Source organism: Emys orbicularis, chromosome 1, assembly GCF_028017835.1.
Source record: "Emys orbicularis isolate rEmyOrb1 chromosome 1, rEmyOrb1.hap1, whole genome shotgun sequence".
In the NCBI taxonomy this organism is placed as follows: domain Eukaryota; kingdom Metazoa; phylum Chordata; order Testudines; family Emydidae; genus Emys; species Emys orbicularis.
This window is the reverse complement of record NC_088683.1, coordinates 371,887,350-371,908,402: the sequence shown is the minus strand read 5'-3', so window position 1 is coordinate 371,908,402 and position 21,053 is coordinate 371,887,350. Positions and strand designations below refer to the sequence as shown.

Below are 21,053 nucleotides of genomic sequence, written 5' to 3'. Positions count from 1 at the left end.
GGGGGAAACTTAAGAGGCCCCATCAGGAAACACACGTGTGGATACCGTTTATCCATCATTGTTTTTTAATGTAATGAGAGCAAGGACAGGGAGTCCAATCTTAAGGGCGTTCCCCATTCATCCAGTTGCTCAAAATCAGAGAGGGGAAAAAAACAAACTTTTGCGAATACATGTGCTAAGAGAAACATCCCAACTAGAACATACCTCAGGGAAAAGATCTGAGTGCCATTGATAGCAGCTCAAGAGAAACACATGCTCATTAGCAGCCGTGGACAAAACAAAACAATGTTCAGATCCCTAAGATATGGGACGGAGCATAACATGTTCTGTTTATTTGGTCAGTTTTGGTGACGCAGTCTCTATTAAGGATAGAAAAGTCTGTGACTCTTTAGTTTACGCAAGAGACAAAGATGAGAGCATATGATATAGGAAAGGAAAATAAAAAATGAAGGATTCTAGGACTGGAAGGGACCTCGAGAGGTCATCGAGTCCAGTCCCCTGCCTTCATGGCAGGACCAAATACTGTCTAGACCATCCCTGATAGACATTTATCTAACCTACTCTTAAATATCTCCAGAGATGGAGATTCCACAACCTCCCTAGGCAATTTATTTCAGTGTTTAACCACCCTGACAGTTAGGAACTTTTTCCTAATGTCCAACCTAAACCTCCCTTGCTGCAGTTTAAGCCCATTGCTTCTTGTTCTATCCTCAGAGGCTAAGGTGAACAAGTTTTCTCCCTCCCCCTTATGACACCCTTTTAGATACCTGAAAACTGCTATCATGTCCCCTCGCAGTCTTCTCTTTCCAAACTAAACAAAACCAATTATTTCAGCCTTCCTTCATAGGTCATGTTCTCAAGACCTTTAATGATTCTTGTTGCTCTTCTCTGGACCCTCTCCAATTTCTCCACATCATTCTTGAAATGCGGTGCCCATAAATGGACACAATACTCCAGTTGAGGCCTAACCAGAGCAGAGTAGAGCGGAAGAATGACTTCTCGTGTCTTGCTCACAACACACCTGGTAATACATCCCAGAATCATGTTTGCTTTTTTTGCAACAGCATCACTGTTGACTCATATTTAGCTTCTGGTCAACTATAACCCCTAGATCCCTTTCTGCCGTACTCCTTCCTAGACAGTCTCTTCCCATTCTGTATCTGTGAAACTGATTTTTCCTTCCTAAGTGGAGCACTTTGCATTTGTCTTTGTTAAACTTCATCCTGTTTACCTCAGACCATTTCTCCAATTTGTCCAGATCATTTTGAATTATGACCCTGTCCTCCAAAGCAGTTGCAATTCCTCTCAGTTTGGTATCATCTGCAAACTTAATATGCGTACTTTCTATGCAAATATCTAAGTCATTAATGAAGATATTGATCAGAGCCGGTCCCAAAACAGACCCCTGCGGAACCCCACTTGTTATGCCTTTCCAGCAGATTTGGGAACCATTAATAACAATTCTCTGAGTATGGTTATCCAGCCAGTTATGCACCCACCTTATAGTAGCCCCATCTAAATTGTATTTGCCTAGTTTATCGATAAGAATATCATGCGAGACCATATCAAATGCCTTACTAAAGTCTAGGTATATCACATACACAGCTTCTCCCTTATCCACAAGACTCGTTATCCTTATGATATAGGAAAGGAAAATAAAAAATAAAACTGGATTACATTCAGATGGACAGTTCCCAACCAGTACTATCGATAGACACTTAGTGCTCCAAAAGGACTAATTCCCCAGAGGTGAGGGAAATAGCCAGCAAAACTGATTGTGAGGAAAAATTTAGACAGAAAAATATGAATGAATATGGGTAGTGCTTTGATAATATTTTATTAGATATTGAAAACCTAATGATTCCAGAATCAACAAAGTGAACAACTTTGGGTAAAAACTCAGTTTACTGGTAAAGTGAAGAAGCAATTAGAGGCAGGGAAGCAATATGTAACAAAGAGGAAAAAGGGAAAATAGATAACAAGAATAGAAATCGGAAGTAAGGAAAATTGATAGGGAACGTTAAGGCATCAGGGAAAACTCCTTGTTTGGCAGGGTTATGGATTTCAAAAAGGGGCTTTTTGAACAAATGAAATCCTAGAAAAGTTTTATGTCAAATCCTTTGTTAAAATTAAAGAATTAAAAAAAAAGGGAAAGGTTTATTTATAAAAGAATTGACAAGATTAAGAAACGATGGAAAAGCTGGTATGAGATTAGTTAAAAAAAATCTAGAAATGTAAGTAATGATAGTCACCAACAGGGTTTAAGCAAAGCAGATCTTGTCAAATAAAACTCATTTCATCTTTTTATGAGAGTACACATTGGTTGATCAAGGGTACACATTTGGTGGATGAAGGGAACAACGCAGATGTAAACAATCTTGATTTCTCAAAGGCATTTGATTTAGTAGAGGAAAATATTGAGTTGATGAGTAATGGGCTCTGTAATCTACCAGAGAAAGGCTGAGCAAGAGCGAAGGGCTCGAAGCCAAAGCCAAGCAAATTCCAGGTCGAAATTAGGCCCAAATATTTAGCAGTGAGGGTGATTAACGATTGTTTGTGTCGATTTTCACCAAGAATGTTGGTGGTTTTTGGACACCTAACATAGAGAATGACAAGTGAAAATGGGGTAGGTTCAGATGCTAAAATAGGGAAAGAACGAGTTAAAAGTTACTTGGACAAGTTAGATGTCTTCAAGTCACCAGGGCCTGACAAAATGCATCCTGGAATACTCTTAAGGAACTGACTGAGGAGATATCTGAGCCATTAGCTATTATCTTTGAAAAGTCATGGGAGATTCCGGAAGACTGGAAAAGAGCACGTATAGTGCCTATCTATAAAAAGGGAAATAAGGGAATCCCAGGCAATTACAGACTAGTCAGCTTAATTTATGTATCAGATAAGATTATGGACCAAATAATTATGGAATCAATTTGAAAACATCTAGAAGATAGTAAAGTAATAAGTGATAGTCTGCATGGATTTGTCAAGAACAAATCATGTCAAACCAACCTAATAGCTTTCTTTGACAGTGCAATAAGCCCTTTGGATGGGAAGAAACAGTAAATGTGGTATATGTAGACATTAGTACAGCTTTTGATACAGTCTCACATGACCTTCTCATTAACAAATTAGGGAAATACAAGCTAGATTGAGCTATTATAAGGTGAATTCATAACTGGTTGTAAAACCGCTCCCAGACAGTAGTTATCAATGGGTCACAGTGATGCTGGAAGGGTATAACAAGTGGGGTGTTGCAAGGATCAGTTCTGGGTCCCCTTCTTTTTAATATCTTCATCAACGATTTAGATCATGACATAGAGAGTACACTTATTAAATTTGCAGATGATACTAAGTTGGGAGGGGTTGCAAGTATTTGGAGAATCGGATAAACATGCAAAATGATCTGGAAAAACTGGAGAAAAGGATGATTAGGGCTCTTAAAAACACGACCTATGAGGGAAGTATGAAAGAGATAGGCTTGTTTAGTCTGAAAAGGAGAAGACTGAGGGGGGAAATGATAACAGTTTTCAAAAACCTAAAAGGTTTTATTCAAGGAGGGAGAAAAAGTGTTTATCTTAACCTCTGAGAGATGACAAGAAGCAATGGACTAGGAAAAATGTTTCAAAAAAGGCAAATGTAATGTTAGGTTACATTAGCAGAAGTATAGCATGCAAGTCATGGTACATGATAGCATTCCTCTACTAGGTGTGGGCTAGGTCTCAATTGGAGTTATGTGTCCAATTTTGCTCACCAATGTATAGAAAGGATGTAGAGAATCTGGAAAGGATCCATAGACAAGTAACAAATGTTACACAAGGGATGGAATGCAAGCCATATGAGCAAGCCGAGGGAACCAGTATGTTTATTTGGAAAAGAGGAGATTAATGGGGGACATGATAGTGGTCCTCAAATACTTGAAAGGCTGCCATAAAAAGGTGGAGGAAAGTTATTCTGTCTTACCACAGAGGGGCAGGACAAGAGGCAATGGGTTCAAATTCCAGCCTAGCAGATATAAATTAAATTTCAGGAAAATCTACCTAACTTTAAGCACAGAAGGCCAATGGAACAGACTCCCAGGGAAGTCATGGAAGCTCATTCTATGGAGGTTTTCCAAAGATGTGTGAATAGCCATCAGTCTTAGGGCTTGTCTTCACTACCCGCCTGGATCGGCAGGTAGAAATTGATCTCTCGGGGATCGAATTATCGCATCTCGTCAGGATGCGAGAATCAATCCCCGAATTGATGCGCGTACTCCACCAGCGCAGGTAGGAGTAAGCGCCGTCGACGGGGGAGCCGTGGCGGTCGATTTGCCACCGTCCTCGCAGCGGGGTAAGTCGGCTCGGATACGTCAAATTCAGCTACGCTATACACCTAGCTGAATTTGCGTATCTTAAATCGATCCCCTCCAGTGTAGACCTAACCTTAGATGACTAAGACAAAACAAATCCTGCATCTTGTCAGGGGGATAGACAAGCTGTCCTTTGCGTTCCCTTATAACTCCATGGCTCTACCATTCTATGGTGTAAAATCCTAGTGTAGACCGGGCCTTAGTCACACACAAGTCTTTTGGCTCAATGCAGGGCTAACTGAGTGAAATTTAATGGGCCTGTGTTTTACAGGAGGTCAGACTGGATGATCAAATGGTCCCTTCTGACCTTAAACCCTATGGATCTATTGATAAAGAAAGTAGATCAGGCATTTATATTTAACGTGTCTCATAACATGAACACAGGAACATTTAGTTAAATTTAAAGTAGTCTGAACATATAACATCGAGAAAAGGTAATTGCTACCGTAATTCATATTTGCCCTGTAGAACTCCTTGCTACCAATGTTATTGGCATGAAGAGTACAGAAGAATGGGATTCACAAATGGATTGGCCATTGTAGGTGGTGCTGGTGGCATCACCTGTACTTAAGTCTGTCTGACATCTTCCTTTAGAAGACCTCATTTCCAGTTGTTTATAAGTTTGCCAGTTTTTAGTTGTTTGGAGTGAAATTTCCCATGCTGGGTGTCTGCTTTGAGCAGAATTGCTTTTTTTTTTCTTCAGGAATTACAGTTCAGCAGACTTCTCGAATGAAGCTAGGAGAAAATATGTGTTACCCATGTTGAAAAATTCTCATTATTGTTCTAGCGAGGAGCCCTAGCACCTCCAAGTTTCCCAGCAGATAAACGTCAGGTAACAGCCCTTGTCCCTCTGCCCGTTTAACAGACAGAGCCCTGATATGCAAGAGGAGGGAGTGACAGTGTATGTGTATAAGCACACAGCTGGCTCCTGACATCTGTACTCAGCTTTTGCTCCAAGGGGAGTTTTGACTCACTGGGGCCTGAGCAAACCACGGGCCGTGGTCTCAGAATTTGGCCTTGTATTGCACATCTGCTAACATCATTCATCCTGAAGGATTCATTGAGCCACTGAAATGCACCACTTCGGGGCTGGAGTCCATCAGATGGGATGCGCAGGGGTGCACGGAAGAGAGTAACATTTTGGCCAGTGATTCTTTAGCAAACTCATCACTTATGGCAAGGGTCCTCTGATATTTCATGGTTGTGCAGAGCGGAAAGGACCACAGACTTACTATCTCTCCCACCACACCTGCGTTGCACAGGGTTTGTCAATCAGGTGAGCTCCTCAGCAAGAGATGGGTACCTGTGAATTCTGAGATGGAAGTGTCTTCCCTGGGAATCCCCCTCTGTTAGCCGTGTCCCACACCTCTCTCAACCCAGAATGTGCTGCTGCATTCTATGCCGAGAGCCGACACACTGTGTGCACAGTTTATAATATAGCTCTGTGTATTCCCAGTGGGGTTCGCTCAGCCTCTAGAGGAGAAGGGAGGATCTGAGTGTAAACAGGCTGTAGACAAGCATGTCTCCACTTCTGTGCTAATTATCCAACTTTAGGAGTAAACAGTAATTAAGGAACCTTCCCAAAGGGAGATGAGAACTCTTGGGCTCTGTGCTGAGTCAGAGAGGAATTGGCTGCTCTGTACGTTTGTGTGTATATATTTAAAAATTATAGTTGATGAGTAAGAAAACTAGGGATAATGCGTAACTCTCCTGAGGATCTGATATCCTGTAAATTCTCAGGATAGATGGGTAGATAGTAGACAGAGAGATCTGGAGAAAGTTGACTAAGATGAGACAGAAGCAGTTAGTGCAAACACATGGGCTGTCACTAAGGGATCAGAGATCAGTACTTCTCATCAGTAACCATCATCATACTGTGTAGCACCTTTCATTGAGTGATGTTCAAAATACCTAGCAAAAAAAATCACTATGAACCATCCCCATTTCACTGATCGGTAAACTGATGCACGGAGAGACATGACTTGTCCAAGGTCACACAGAGACGGACTGACAGAACACAAGTGTCTTGACTTCCCTTCCATAACCACGGTCTCTCTGTCAGTAAGTGACTACATGACAACAGGGAAATGGAATCATGGTCGTCCAGGGCCTGTTCACTGGGCAAGGGGGGAAACCAATTCCCTAGGGTGCAACCTGGAATAGGAGACGTCCAAGCCCTCTGGCATACCAATCTGGGTCTCCTCTCACACTGTGAGGCTATGACAAGCTGCAATCCTCTTAGGTCTTGCACTTACGTAGCTATACACAGACAGGGACAAACCCAGCTGCAGTTACATGGAAGCTTTCACTAGCCATCCATGAAACAACAATAGAAAGGCTCCAGCCAGTTCCCCCAGCTCCCCGCCCTAGGACTCAAAAGCTGTACTGTCTTGCCCTGGCCAAAAACCTGCCCAGTATAAGTTTATTTCCCAGTCTGCCCCTCCCTCAATTGGAGAGGACAATGCATCAGCCTGAGCAGATTTCCCTTTTACATTTCAAACAACATCCTGTACTAAGTAAAAAAAAATATATAAAACAGATTTATTAACTACAGAAAGATCGATTGTTTAAGTGATTATAAGTAAAAATGCAAAGAACAAAGTTGAAATATGAAAAATAAACAACATCACAATGTAAGTTCTATACAAGAGAAAGGCTTTAAATCAAACAGCGTGTCACCCTGATGGTACAAACAATACAACAATCTTCCATACACAGGCTAGAAATCCCTTCAGCCTGGGACCAAAGCCCCAATTCAGTCCCAGGTTCTAACGTCTTTGGTGTTCAGTTGCTTGGGGAGTGAGGCCAAGTGATGATGTCGCTTCCACATTTTATAGCTTCTGCCATGTAGAGGGAGCTTCATTTTTCCAAGCAAAGGCCCCCAGCACAGTTAGTGGAAAAGTACAGGCACAATATGGAGTCCAGAGTACAGGAGCTGGTCACATGCCCTTGTATGCTTTCAGAACGTTAGGTACAAAAATGATATATGCATACAAATACGGTAATCATATTCAGCAAATCAGACCTTTTCCATTGATATCTTACATGACATATTTTAAATACTTTCTAAAAATCATATTCATAATCATATCACCATGGCAAATGTGGGGGTGACTGGGTGTTGCTTTGGGGCATAGAATGTCACCTCTCCCCTTTGTTACTACAGAAGTGTTATTCACTGACTGATGCAGAAGCAGTGTGTTCAAGGCTCTCTTTACTTTTTCACCATACAACTCCCAAGTGTTGTAATGTTTATCCACAGGTGTTCTAGCAAACTTCTGTGTACCTTTCAACACTTTGCAGATCAGCATAGTGATCGCAAAAGTCAGCAAGTGTGTTTTCTATACAGCATTGTTAAACATTGTGCTTTTCCAACTAGTTGTAACTCAATCCATATATTCATCAACGCCATGAGGTGTTGTGCCTCAGTTTCCCCCTCCAGACAGCAGGCCAGGTTTATTATCATTTCCCTCCTGTGACAAGTTTTGAGCCTGTGAACAGGTGTTCTCTGAGAAGCAATAGCCATGAAAGGCTTCTCGTTGATTACTCCTAGCATATCCAAACGCTTTCTCCCTAAATCATGCCTGCTACACCTTTTCATAGGTTTACCATCAGTACAAAATTTTTATGTCATAAGATTTACCATTACCAACTAACTTTTCATTATGAGATTTAATAATCATAGAATCATAGAATATCAGGGTTGGAAGGGACCTCAGGAGGTCATCCAGTCCAACCCCCTGCTCAAAGCATGACCAATCCCCAACTAAATCATCCCAGCCAGGGCTTTGTCAAGCCTGACCTTAAAAACCTCTAAGGAAGGAGATTCCACCACCTCCCTAGGTAACCCATTCCTGTGCTTCACCACCCTTGTAACTCAATCCATATATTCATCAATGCCATGAGGTGTTGTGCCTCAGTTTCCCCCTCCAGACAGCAGGCCAGGTTTATTATCATTTCCCTCCTGTGAGAAGTTTTGAACCTGTGAACAGGTGTTCTCTGAGAAGCAATAGCCACGTAAGGCTTCTCGTTGATTACTCCTAGCATGTCCTAAAGCTTTCTCCCTGTAAGGAATTTAACCTGGCCGACCCCATTGACATAGGCCTAGCCCAGGCAGACAATTACAGGCCGCAAGCCTGAACCAACCCTAGCACTGTATTACTAACAGTCAGGGTCATGGCCAGAGGAGGGAGGGGGGCAGAAGAAGGTGAATTGGGAAGTCCCAGCAACTACAATAGGTCATTGAGGCAGAAAAGAAAACAACACCAGCGGGACTGATATAAAATTCTGTAAGAATTGGAGGAAATGGCACCCCTTGGACCATGGCGGACCTCCCAGGAATGTCTCTTTGCAATTGTGTGTGTAGAAGTCCTAGGAAACAAAGGCAAAAAAATGATGGCTATTCACACATCTTCATAGAATGAGCTTCCATGACTTCCCTGGGAGTCTGTTGCATTGGCCTCCTGTGCTTAAAGTTAGGTAGATTTTCCTGAAATTTAATTTAAATCTGTTAATTTATATGTAACAAAGACATTGAGGGAAGAGGCCCCAGCAACATGGACCAGCCAGCTCTGCACAGAGCTCAATCTGAGAGCAAGAGCACAAGGAGAAAATATTTAGGTCCCTTTATGAATAAGGAGCTGGAGCAGCCTGCCCCGGATCTGTTTGGTCCTCACCCCGTAAATGATGGGGTGTAGCATGGGGGGCACCAGCTGGTACACACTGGTAATGAGAATAAGGAAATGCCGTGGCACATTGTGGCCAAACCGCTGAATGAGAGAGGAGAAAAAATCTGGGATGTACAAAGCTGAGATGGCACAAAGATGAGAGATGCAGGTCCCAAAAGTTTTGAGCCGGGCATCCTTTGTGGGGAGGCGGAAGATGGCCCGGAGGATCAGAGTATAGGACACGGTGATAAAAAACACATCCATTCCGATCACAGAGAGAAGATCAAACAGACCATAGTAACTACTGATACTGATGTCAGCGCAGGCCAGCTTCACCACAGCTATATGCCCACAATAGAAGTGGGGGATGATGTTGGTTCTGCAATATGGACATTGCCTCGCCAGGAAGGGATAGGGTAATGCGAGTATGCCACTGCGCAGCACCAGGGCCAGGCCTATCTTGGCCACAACAGAGTTTGTCAGGGTGGTGGAATATCTCAGAGGATTGCAGATGGCCACATAGCGATCAAAAGCCATGGCCACAAGGATTCCAGACTCCATCCCTGAGAAGGAGAGAACGAAGTACATCTGAGTGAGGCAAGCACTGAAACTGATCTCCCTGGAATTGAACCAGAAGATGCTCAGCATTTTTGGTAGGGTGGATGTGGACATGACCAGGTCGGTGACGGCCAGCATGCGGAGGAAATAGAACATGGGCCCATGGAGGCTTGGCTCCCTCTTCACGATGAACAGGATGGTGAAGTTCCCCAACACGGCTATGGAGTACACAGTACAAAAGGGAATGGAGATCCAGATATGGGCTGCCTCTAGGCCAGGAATGCCAAGTAGGATGAAGGTGGAGGGGTTGCTGAAGTCAGTTGTGTTAGAATCTGACATGGCATGGGGAGAAAGTGTCCAACTCTGAGACATAAGGGTGTCTCCTGCATATACCGTATGTTCCCCTGGCTTTCTGTGTGTTCCCAGGATCTCGGGTGATGGTCACAGTAGAAATACCTGAACGGAGAGACAACGTTAATATGAGACACTGCATGCACAAGTGGAGGCTGTTCTCATAGGAGAAGCAGATTGATTACTCTTCACACATGGAAAAATTACATTTTCATTATTCTGAGAAAATAACTATGAACAATGACCCTACTAAATCCAAGTCCATAATTTTATTCTGCTCTCTGCATTAATAATTCCTGCCCCTTATGTTGGGGGAAACTTAAGAGGCACCATCAGGAAACACACGTGTGGATACTGTTTATCCCTCATTGTAATGAGAGCCAAGATAAGGAGTCCAATCTTAAGGGAGTTCCCCATTCATCCAGTTGTTCAAAATCAGAGAGGGGAAAAAAACAAACTTTTGCCAAGACATGTGCTGAGAGAAACATCCCAACTAGAAAATATCTCAGGGAAAAGACCTGAGGGCCATTGATGGCAGCTCAAGAGAAACACCTGCTCATTCACAGCAGTGGACAAAACAAAACAATGTTCAGATCCCTAAGATATGGGATGGAGCATAACATGTTTTGGATATTTGGTCAGTTTTGGTCACACAGTCTCTTAAGGATAGAAAAGTCTGGGACTCTTTAGTTAGTTTGCACAAGAGACGAAGAAGGGAGCATATGATATAGGAAAGGAAAATAAAAAATGAAACTGGATTACATTCAGATGGACAGTTCCCAACCAGTACTATCGATAGTGCTGCAAGAGGACTAATTACCCAAAGCTGAGGAAAATTGTCAGCAAAACTGATTGGGAGGAAAAATTTAGACAGAAAAATATGAATGAATATTGGTAGTTCTTTGATAACATTTTGTTAGATAGTGAAAAACTAATGATTCCAGAATCAACAAAGTGAACAACTTTGGGTAAAAACTCAGTTTACTGGTAAAGTGAAGCAGCAATTAGAGGCAGGGAAGCAATATGTAACAAAGAGGAAAAAGGGAAAATAGATAACAAGAATAGAAATCGAAAGTTAAGAAATTTGATAAGGAACATTAAGACATCAGGAAAAACTCCCTGTTTGGTGGGGTTATGGATTACAAAAAGAAGGTTATTATGTATATTAAGAACAAATGAAATTGTACAAAAGTTTTATGTCAATTCCTGTGTTAAATTTAAAGAATTAAAAAATAAAGGGAAAGGTTTATTTATAAAAGAATTGACAAGATTAAGAAACGATGGAAAAGCGGGTATGAGATTAGTTAAAAAAAATCTAGAAATGTAAGTAATGATAGTCACCAACAGGGTTTAAGCAAAGCAGATCTTGTCAAATAAAACTCATTTCATCTTTTTATGAGAGTTCACATTGGTTGATCAAGGGTACACATTTGGTGGATCAAGGGAAAAACACAGATGTAAAGAATCTTGATTTCTCAAAGGCATTTGATTTAGTAGAGGAAATTATTGAGTTGATGAGTAATGGGCTTTGTAATCTACCAGAGAATGGCTGAGCAAGAGCGAAGGGCTCGAAGCCGAAGCCAAGCAAATTGCAGGTCGAAATTAGGGCCAAATATTTAGCAGTGAGGGTGATTAACCATTGTTTATTTTGGTTAAAAACAAAAAGTAAGTTACCAAGCAAAATAAAATAAAACAAGCAAACCTATCTCTAATCAAACTGAATACAGATACAATCCTCACTAGTTCCAGAATGCTCCCTTTTACAGACGAATCTCCTTTTAATCTGGGTCCAGCAATCACTCCCACCCCTTGCAGTCACTGTCCTTTGTTCCAGTTTCTTTCAGGTATCTTTGGGGGTGGAGAAGCTCTCTCTGTAGCCAGCTGAAGACAAAATGGTGGGGTGTCCCCTGGGCTTAAATAGACTTTCTCTTGTGGGTGGAGACCCCCTCCTCTCTCCTATGCCAAATCCAGCAACAAAATGGAGTTCTGGAGTCACCTGGGCAAGTCACATGTCTATGCATGACTGAGTTCCTTACCAGCCAAGCCACATTCCTGGGAAAGCCCCAATTTGGATTGGTGTCTCCAAGTTCATTGTTGGCTTAAGTGTTTCTTGATGGGGCACTTACTGAGAATAATCTTTTCTCAGGAACCCGACCAACTGCTTCACTACAGCCTACTTAGAATCAAACAAGTATATAGCCAATATTCAATACAAAAATGATACCTACATACAAATAGGATTAATAGATTCAGTAGATCATGACCTTTACAGAGATATGTTACATGGCATATGTAGCATAAAACACATCCTAGTTATGTTATATATATACATACATAATCATATTTCCATAAAGCCTTATGGGTGGCACTGTCACAATAACAATACTTGGAAATGCCAACCTGTAATAAAAGATTTCATGTTATTGTTAAATCTCATAATGCAAAGTTAGTTACTAATGGTAAATCTTATGACAAAAAAATTTGGTACTGATGGTAAGCCTATGAAAAGATGTAGCATGCATGATTTTGGGAGAAAGCTTTTGGACATGCTAGGAGTAATCAACAAGAAGCCGTACATGGCTATTGCTTCTCAGAGAACACCTGTTCACAGGCTCAAAGCCTGTCAGAGGAGGGAAATGATAATAAGCCTGGCCTGCTGTCTGGAGGGGGAAACTGAGACAGAACACCTCATGGTGTTGATGAATATATGTATTGAGTTACAACTAGTTGGAAAAGCACAGTGGTTAACAATGCTGTACAGAAAGCACTCTAGCCAACTTTTGATATCACTAGGCTGATCTACAAAGTGTGGAAAGGTACACAGAAAGTTGCAAGAGCGCCTGTGGATAAACATTACAACACTTGGGAGTTGTATGGTGAAAAAGTAAAGAGAGCATTGAGCACACTGCTCCTGCATCAGTCAGTGACTAAGTCTCCAGCAGTAAACTAAGGGGAGAGGTGTGACGTTCTGTCCCCAAAGCAACACCCTGGCAGCCCCATATTTACCATGGTGATATGACTATGATGTGATTTTTATAAAGTATATAAAATATGTGATGTAAGATGTCAATGGAAAAGTTATATTTGCTGAATATGATTAACCTATTTGTATGCATGTATCATTTTTGTACCTAATGTTCTGAAAGCATACAAGGGCATGTGACCAGCTCCTGTGACACTGGACTCCATATTTTGTCTCTTCTTTTCCACTAATTCTGCTGGGGGCTTTTGCTTGGAAAAATGGCAGAAGCTATAAGATGTGGAAGTGACATCGTCACTTGGCCTCACTCCCCAAACAACTCAACACAAAAGAAGTTAGAACCTGGGACTGAACTGCGTCTGTGGTCCCAGGCTGACGGGATTTCTAGCCTGTGCATGGAAGATTGGTGGATTGTTTGTACCATCAGGGTGACACACTGTTTGAAATCAAAGCTTAAACAAAAAAGGGAAATCTGCTCAGGCTGATTCATTGTCCTCTCCACATTGAGGGAGGGGCAGACTGGGAAATAAACGTATACTGGTCAGGCTTTTGGCCAGGGTAAGATGGTACAGCTCTTGGGTGCTAGGCTGGGGAGCAGGGGGGAACTGGCTGGAGTCTATCTATTGTTGTTTCATGGCTGGCTAGTGAAAGCATTCATGTACCTGGAGCTGGGTGTCCCTGTCTGTGTATGGCTGTTTAAGTGCAGGACCTGAGAGGATTGCAACTTGTCACAGCCTCACAGTGTGAGAGGGGGCCCAGATTAGTTTGCCAGAGGGCTCGGCCATCCCCAGTTCCAGGTTACACCCCAGGGAATTCCGTCACCACCCCGCCCCAGTGAACAGGCCCTGCAAGACCGTAAGTCCATTTCCCTGTTCTCATGTGGTCACTTACTGACAGAGACTGTGGTTATAGAAGGGAAGTCAGGACACTTGGTTCTGTCAGTCTGTCTCTATGTGACCTTGAACAAGTCATGTCTCCCCTTGGCTCAGTTTACCGATCAGTGAAATGGGGATGGTTCATAGTGACTTTCCTTTGCTAGGTGTTTTGAAGATCCATCAATGAAAGGTGCTACACAGTATGATGATAGTTACTGATGAGAAGTAAAAAGCAACAGAGGGTCCTGTGGCACCTTTAAGACTAACAGACTTAAAGGTGCCACAGACTAACTTCTGTTAGTCTTAAAGGTGCCACAGGACCCTCTGTTGCTTTTTACAGATTCAGACTAACACGGCTACCCCTCTGATACTTGATGAGAAGTACTGATCTCTGATCCCTTCGCAACAGCCCCATGTGTTTGCTGTAAATGCTTGTGTCTCCTCTTAGTCAACTTTCTCCAGATCTCTCTGTATACTATCTACCCAGCTATCCTGAGAATTAGGCATTATCCCTAATTTTCTTTCTCATGAACTATAATTTTTAAGTAAATACAAACAAACTTACAAAGCAGCCAATTCCTCTCTGATTCAGCACAGAGCCCACGAGTTCTCATCTCCCTTTGGGAAGGTTCCTTAATTACTGTTTACTCCTAAAGCTGGATAATTAGCACAGAAGCAGGGAGTTGCTTGTCTGAAGCCTGTTTACATTCAGATGCTCTCTTCTCCTCTAGAGGGTGAGCGAACCTCACTGGGATTACACAGAGCTATATAATAATAAACTGTGCACACAGTTTGTCGACTCTCGGCGTGGGATGCTGCTGCAGATGCTGGCTTGAGAGAGGGGTGGGTCACGGATACCTCAGGCGGATTCCTAAGGAGGACATTTCTGTCTCAGAATTCACAGGTACCCATCTCTTGCTGAGGAGCTCAACTTTGCAGCATGGGTGTGATGGGACAGAGAGTAAGTCTGTGGTCTTTCTGCTCTGCACAACCATGAAATATCCCAGGGCTCTTGCCATAAGTGATGAGTTTGCTAAAGAATCACTGGCCAAAATGTCACTCTTTTCTGTGCACCCCTGCGCACCCTGCCTGATGGACTCCAGCCCCAAGGTGGTGCATTTCAGTGGCACAGTGAATCCTTCGGGATGAAAGATGTTAGTTGATGTGCAATACAAGGCCAAATTCTGAGACTACGGCCCGTGCTTTGCTCAGGCCCCAGTGAGGCAAAACTCCCCTTGGAGAAAGAACTAAGTACAGATGTCAGGAGCCAACTGTATGTTAGTGCACAGACACTGTCACCCCCTCCTCTTGCATTTCAGGGCTCTGTCTGTTAATGGGGCAGAGGGACAGGGGCTGTTATCTGAATTTTATCTGCTGGAAAGCTTGGAGGTGCTGGGCTCCTCACTAGAACAATAATGAGAATTTTTCAACATGGGTAACACATACTTTCTCCTAACTTCATTCGAGAAGTCGGCTCAACTGTTATGCCTGAAACTTTCAAAAAAAAAACCAATTCTGGTTGAAGCAGATACCCAGCATGGGAAATTTCAGTCCAAACACCAAAAATTTGGCAAACTTATAAGCAACTGAAAATGAGGTCTTCTAATGGAAGGTGTCAGGCAGCTTTAACTACAGGTAATGCCAGCAGTACCACGTACATTGTCCAATCCATTTGTGAATCCCATTCTTCTATGCTCTTTCCTCCAATAATGTTGATAGCAAGGAATTCTACAGGCCAAATATGAATTATGTTTGCAATTATATTTTCTGAATGTTATATGTTCAGACTTTCAATTTAACAAAATGTTCCCTTGTTCATGTTATGAGACACATTAAATTTAAATGCCTGATCTACTTTTTTTAACAATAGATCCATAGGGTTTAAGGTCAGAAGGGACCATTTGATCATCCAGTCTGACCTCCTGTAAAACACAGGCCCATTAAATTTCACTCGGTTACCTCTGGATTGAACTGAAAGACTTGTGTGTGACTAAGGCCTGGTCCACGCTAGGATTTTACATCATAGAATGATAGCACCATAGAGTTATAAGAGAACGCAAAGGACAGCGAGTCTATCCCTCTGACAAGATGCAGGATTTGTTTTGCCTTAGTTATCTAAGACTGATGGCTATTCACATGTTTTTGGAAAGCTTCCGCAGAAGGAGCTTCCATGACTTCCCTGGGAGTCTGATCATTGGCCTCCTGTAGTTAAAGTTAGGAAGATTTTCCTGAAATTTAATTTAAATCTGCTATGCTGGAATTTGAACCCATTGCCTCTTGTCCTATATCTCTGTAGTAAGACAGAATAACTTTCCTCCACCTTTTTATGGCAGCTTTTCAAGTATATGAAGACCACTATCATGTCCCCCATTAATCTCCTCTTTTCCAAATAAACATACTGGTTCCTTCAGCTTGCTCATACGGCTTGCATTCCATCCTTTGCATAACATTTCTTACTTTCCTATGATTACTTTCCAGTTTCTCTACATCCTTTCTATGCATTGGTGAGCAAAACTGGACACATTACTCCAATTGAGACCTAACCCTCACAGAGTAGAGGAATACTATCACATACCGTGACTTACATGTTATACTTCTGCTAATATAACCTAACATTGCATTTCCATTTTTTGAAACAGCAAAAAAATCCACACCCCAGAGATATATAGCTATACAATAGAATCATAGAACTGGAAGGGACCTCAAGAGGTCATCAAGTCCAGTCCCCTGCACTCATGGAAGGACCAGCCCCATCTATAACATCCCTGACAGGTGTTTTTCTAACCTGATGGAGATTCCACAACCTCCCTAGGCAATTTATTCCAGTTCCTAACCACCCTGACAGTTAGGAAGTTTTTACTAATGTCCAACCTAAACCGCCCTTGCTCCAAATTAAGTCCATTGCTTCTTGTCTTCTCATCAGAGGTTAAGAAGAACACCTTTTCTCCCTCCTTGTTACAACTTTTTAGGTATTTGAAAACTGTTATCATGCCCCCCCTCAGTCTTCTCTTTTCCAGATTATACATACACAGTTCTTTCAGTCTTCCCTCATAGGTCATATTTTCAAGATCCCCAATCATCCTTTTCTCCAGATTTCCCAGATCAGTTTTCCAGATCATTTTGAATGTTTATTCGATTCTCCAAAGGACTTGCAACCCCTCCTAACTTGGTAACATCTGCAAACTTAATAAGTGTACTCTCTATGCCATGATCTAAATCGTTGATGAAGACATTGAAAAGAACCAGACCCAGAGCTGATCCCTGCGGAACCCCACTTGTTATGCCCTTTCAGCATCACTGTGAACCATTGATAACTACTCTCTGGGAGCGGTTTTCCAACCAGTTATGCATCCATCTTATAGTAGCTCAATCTAAGTTATATTTCCCTAGTTTCTTAAAGAGAAGGTCATGCAAGGCTGTATCAAAACCCATACTAATGTCTAGATATACCACATCTACTGCTTCCCCCCATCCACAGGGCTTGTTACCCTGTCAAAGAAAGCTATTAGGTTGGTTTGACATGATTTGTTCTTGACAAATCCATGCTGACAATCACTTATCACCTTATTATCTTCTAGATGTTTGCAAATTGACATCTTAATTATTTGCTCCATTATCTTACTTGGTTCAGAAATTAAACTGACTGGTCTGTAATTGCCTGGGTTTCCCTTATTTCCCTTTTTATAGATAGGCACTATATGTGCTCTTTTCCAGTCTTCTGGAATCTCCCCTGTTTTCCATGACTTTTCAAAGATAATAGCTAATGGCTCAGATATAGCCTCAGTCAGTTCCTTCAGAGTATTCTGGGATGCATTTAGTCAGGCCCTGGTGACTTGAAGTCATCTAACTTGTCCAAGTAACTTTTATCTTGTTCTTTCCCTATTTTAGCATCTGAACCTACCCCATTTTCACTGGCATTCTCTATGTTAGGTGTCCAAGCACCACCAACCTTCTTGATGAAAACCGAAACAAAGAAGTCATTAAGCACCTCTGCCATTTCCACATTTTTTGTTATTGGTTTTCCCTCTTCATTTAGTAATGGACCCTACCCTGTCCTTGGACTTCTGCTTGCTTCTAATGTATTTGTAGAATGTTCTCTTGTTACCCTTTCTGTCTCTAGCTAGTTTGATTTCGCTTTGTGTCTTGGCCTTTCTAATATGCCCCTACATACATGTGTTATTTGTTTATATTCCTCCTCTGTATTTTGACCTTGTTTCCACTTTTTGTAAGATCCTTTTTTGTTTTTTAGGATATTCAAGATCTCCTGGATAAGCCACTGTGCTCTCTTGCCATACTTCCTATCTTTCCTACGCAGCTGGATAGTTTGTTCTTGTGCCCATTCTAATCTCTCTGTGAAAAACTGCCAGCTGTCTTCTATTGTTTTTCCCCTTAGACTTGCTTCCCATGAGATCTTATCTACCAACTGCCTGAGTTTGCTAAACTCTGCTTTCTTGAAATCCATTGTCTTTATTTTGCTGTTTTCCCTCCTACCATTCCTTAGAATCGTGAACTCTTTCATTTCATGATCACTTTCCCCCAAGTTGCCTTCCACTTTCAAATTCTCAACCAGTTCCTCCTTATATGTCAAAATCAGGTCTACAACAGCCGCTATCCTAGTAGCTTTCTCCAGCTTCTGGAACAAAAAGTTGTCTCCAATACATTCCAAGAACTTGTTGGATAATCTGTGCCCTGGTGTAGACAGCATGACCTGAATTCTTCCATCGACCTAGCTACTACCTCTCGGGTATTACCTGTGCTGAGGGGAGAACCCTTCCGTCTGTGTAAGTAGTGTCTATATTGAAGTGCTATGGCAGCACCACTGTAGTATTTTAAGTGTAAACCACCCTTCAAGCAGATCTTCCAGTAAAACATCCAGTCTGGATCTGCCAACATGGGGAATTAGAGAATCCAACACTTCCCTTCTCAGTGTGTCCCAGTGGTTAATCGCCCTCAGCGCTAAATATTTGGCCCTAATTTCTAGCTGAAATTTGCCTGCCTTCAGCTTCCAGCGATTGGGTCTTGCTCTGCCTGTCTCTGGGAGATTACAGAGCCCAGTATTACCCATGATTTTCTCCCCATGAAAGTCTCCGCTTGATCAATTTTTTGATAAGTTAAAGAGATACACACCTTCATGTCCAATGATCCGGCTTTTTCTCTATCCTCCAATCATTTTTGTGGCTCTTTTCTGACCCGTCTCCAAGTTTTCAACATCTTTTTTCAAATGTGGACCCCAGAACTGGATACAGTTTGTTTCACCAATGCCATGTGCAGAGGTAAAATCCTTCCCCTGCGCCAACTCCCCACTCCCCTGTTTATGCATCCGAGCACCACATCAGGTGATGCCTGCAAGTCACCAGGGCCTGATGAAATGCATCCTAGAATACTCAAGGAGCTAATAGAGGAGGTATCTGAGCCTCTAGCTATTATCTTTGCAAAATCATGGGAGACGGGAGAGATTCCAGAAGACTGGAAAAGGGCAAATATAGTGCCCATCTATAAAAAGGGAAATAAAAACAACCCAGGAAACTACAGACCAGTTAGTTTAACTTCTGTGCCAGGGAAGATAATGGAGCAAGTAATTAAGGAAATCATCTGCAAACACTTGGAAGGTGGTAAGGTGATAGGGAACAGCCAGCATGGATTTGTAAAGAACAAATCATGTCAAACCAATCTGATAGCTTTCTTCGATAGGATAACGAGTCTTGTGGATAAGAGAGAAGCGGTGGATGTGGTATACCTAGAGTTTAGTAAGGCATTTGATACAGTCTCTCATTATATTCTTATCGATAAACTAGGCAAATACAATTTAGATGGGGCTACTATAAGGTGGGTGCATAACTGGCTGGATAACCATTCTCAGAGAGTAGTTATTAATGGTTCCCAATCTTGCTGGAAAGGTATAACAAGTGGGGTTCTCCTAGGGCCTGTTTTGGGACCGGCTCTGTTCAATTTCTTCATCAACGACTTAGCTATTGGCATAGAAAGTACGCTTATTAAGTTTGCAGATGATACCAAACTGGGAGGGATTGCAACTGCTTTGGAGGATAGGGTCAAAATTCAAAATGATCTGGACAAATTTGAGAAATGGTGTGAGGTAAACAGGATGAAGTTTAATAAAGACAAATGCAAAGTGCTCCACTTAGGAAGGAACAATCAGTTTCACACATACAGAATGGGAAGAGACTGTCTAGGAAGGAGTACGGCAGAAAGGGATCTAGGGGTTATAGTGGACCACAAGCTAAATATGAGTCAACAGTGTGATGCTGTTGCAAAAAAAGCAAATGTGATTCTGGGATGCATTAACAGGTGTGTTGTGAGCAAGACATGAGAAGTCATTCTTCCGCTCTACTCTGCTCTGGTTAGGCCTCAGCTGGACTTTTGTGTCCAGTTTTGGGCACCGCATTTCAAGAAAGATGTGGAGAAATTGGAAAGGGGCCAGAGAAGAGCAACAAGAATGATGAAAGGTCTTGAGAACATGACCTATGAAGGAAGGCTGAAAGAATTGGGTTTGTTTAGTTTGGAAAAGAGAAGACTGAGAGGGGACATGATAGCAGTTTTCAGGTATCTAAAAGGGTGTCATAAGGAAGTGGGAGAGAACTTGTTCATCTTAGCCTCTGAGGATAGAACAAGAAGCAATGGGCTTAAACTGCAGCAAGGGAGGTCTAGGTTGGACATTAGGAAAAAATTCCTAACTGTCAGGGTGGTTAAACACTGGAATAAATTGCCTAGGGAGGTTGTGGAATCTCCATCTCTGGAGATATTTAAGAGTAGGTTAGATAAATGTCTATCAGGGATGGTCTAGACAGTATTTGGTCCTGCCATGCGGGCAGGGGAGTGGACTCGATGACCTCTCGAGGTCCCTTCCAGTCCTAGAATCTATGAACCTATGAATCATCCCTTTAGGCTACAGTGTCGCACTGGGAGTTCACAATGAGTCGGTTGTCCACAATGACCCCTAAACCCTTTTCAAGGTATAATACAGTGCTCTAGCCTGTGGGTCTGTCCTGCATTCCCTGTTCTGAGAGGATCATTTTGCATTTGACTGTATTAAAACATTTTGTTTACATGGACCCCACTTTCCAAACGCTCCAATTTTTGGGGTTCAATCTTTGGGTCATGAACAAATTTTATCTGCAGTAATTTTTTATTTCCTTCCAGATCATTGATGAAAATATTTAATAGCACCAGGCCCAGAACTTATCCCTACAGAACCCCACTAGAAACAGGCCCATTTACTGACGAAGGCCTATTGACAACAGCTTTCTAAGATCCAT

The 21,053-nt window shown here is 42.1% G+C and overlaps 1 protein-coding gene across 1 annotated transcript; it reads right to left on the bottom strand.

Moving 5' to 3' along the window:
* Nucleotides 1–8,964: 8,964 nt before the first annotated feature.
* On the bottom strand, nucleotides 8,965–9,912 carry LOC135895166 (olfactory receptor 52E4-like). Its single transcript, XM_065423237.1, has one exon. It carries the CDS (start codon nucleotides 9,910–9,912, stop codon nucleotides 8,965–8,967), a length of 948 nt encoding a protein of 315 aa, XP_065279309.1.
* Between the last annotated feature and the right edge of the window lie 11,141 nt (nucleotides 9,913–21,053).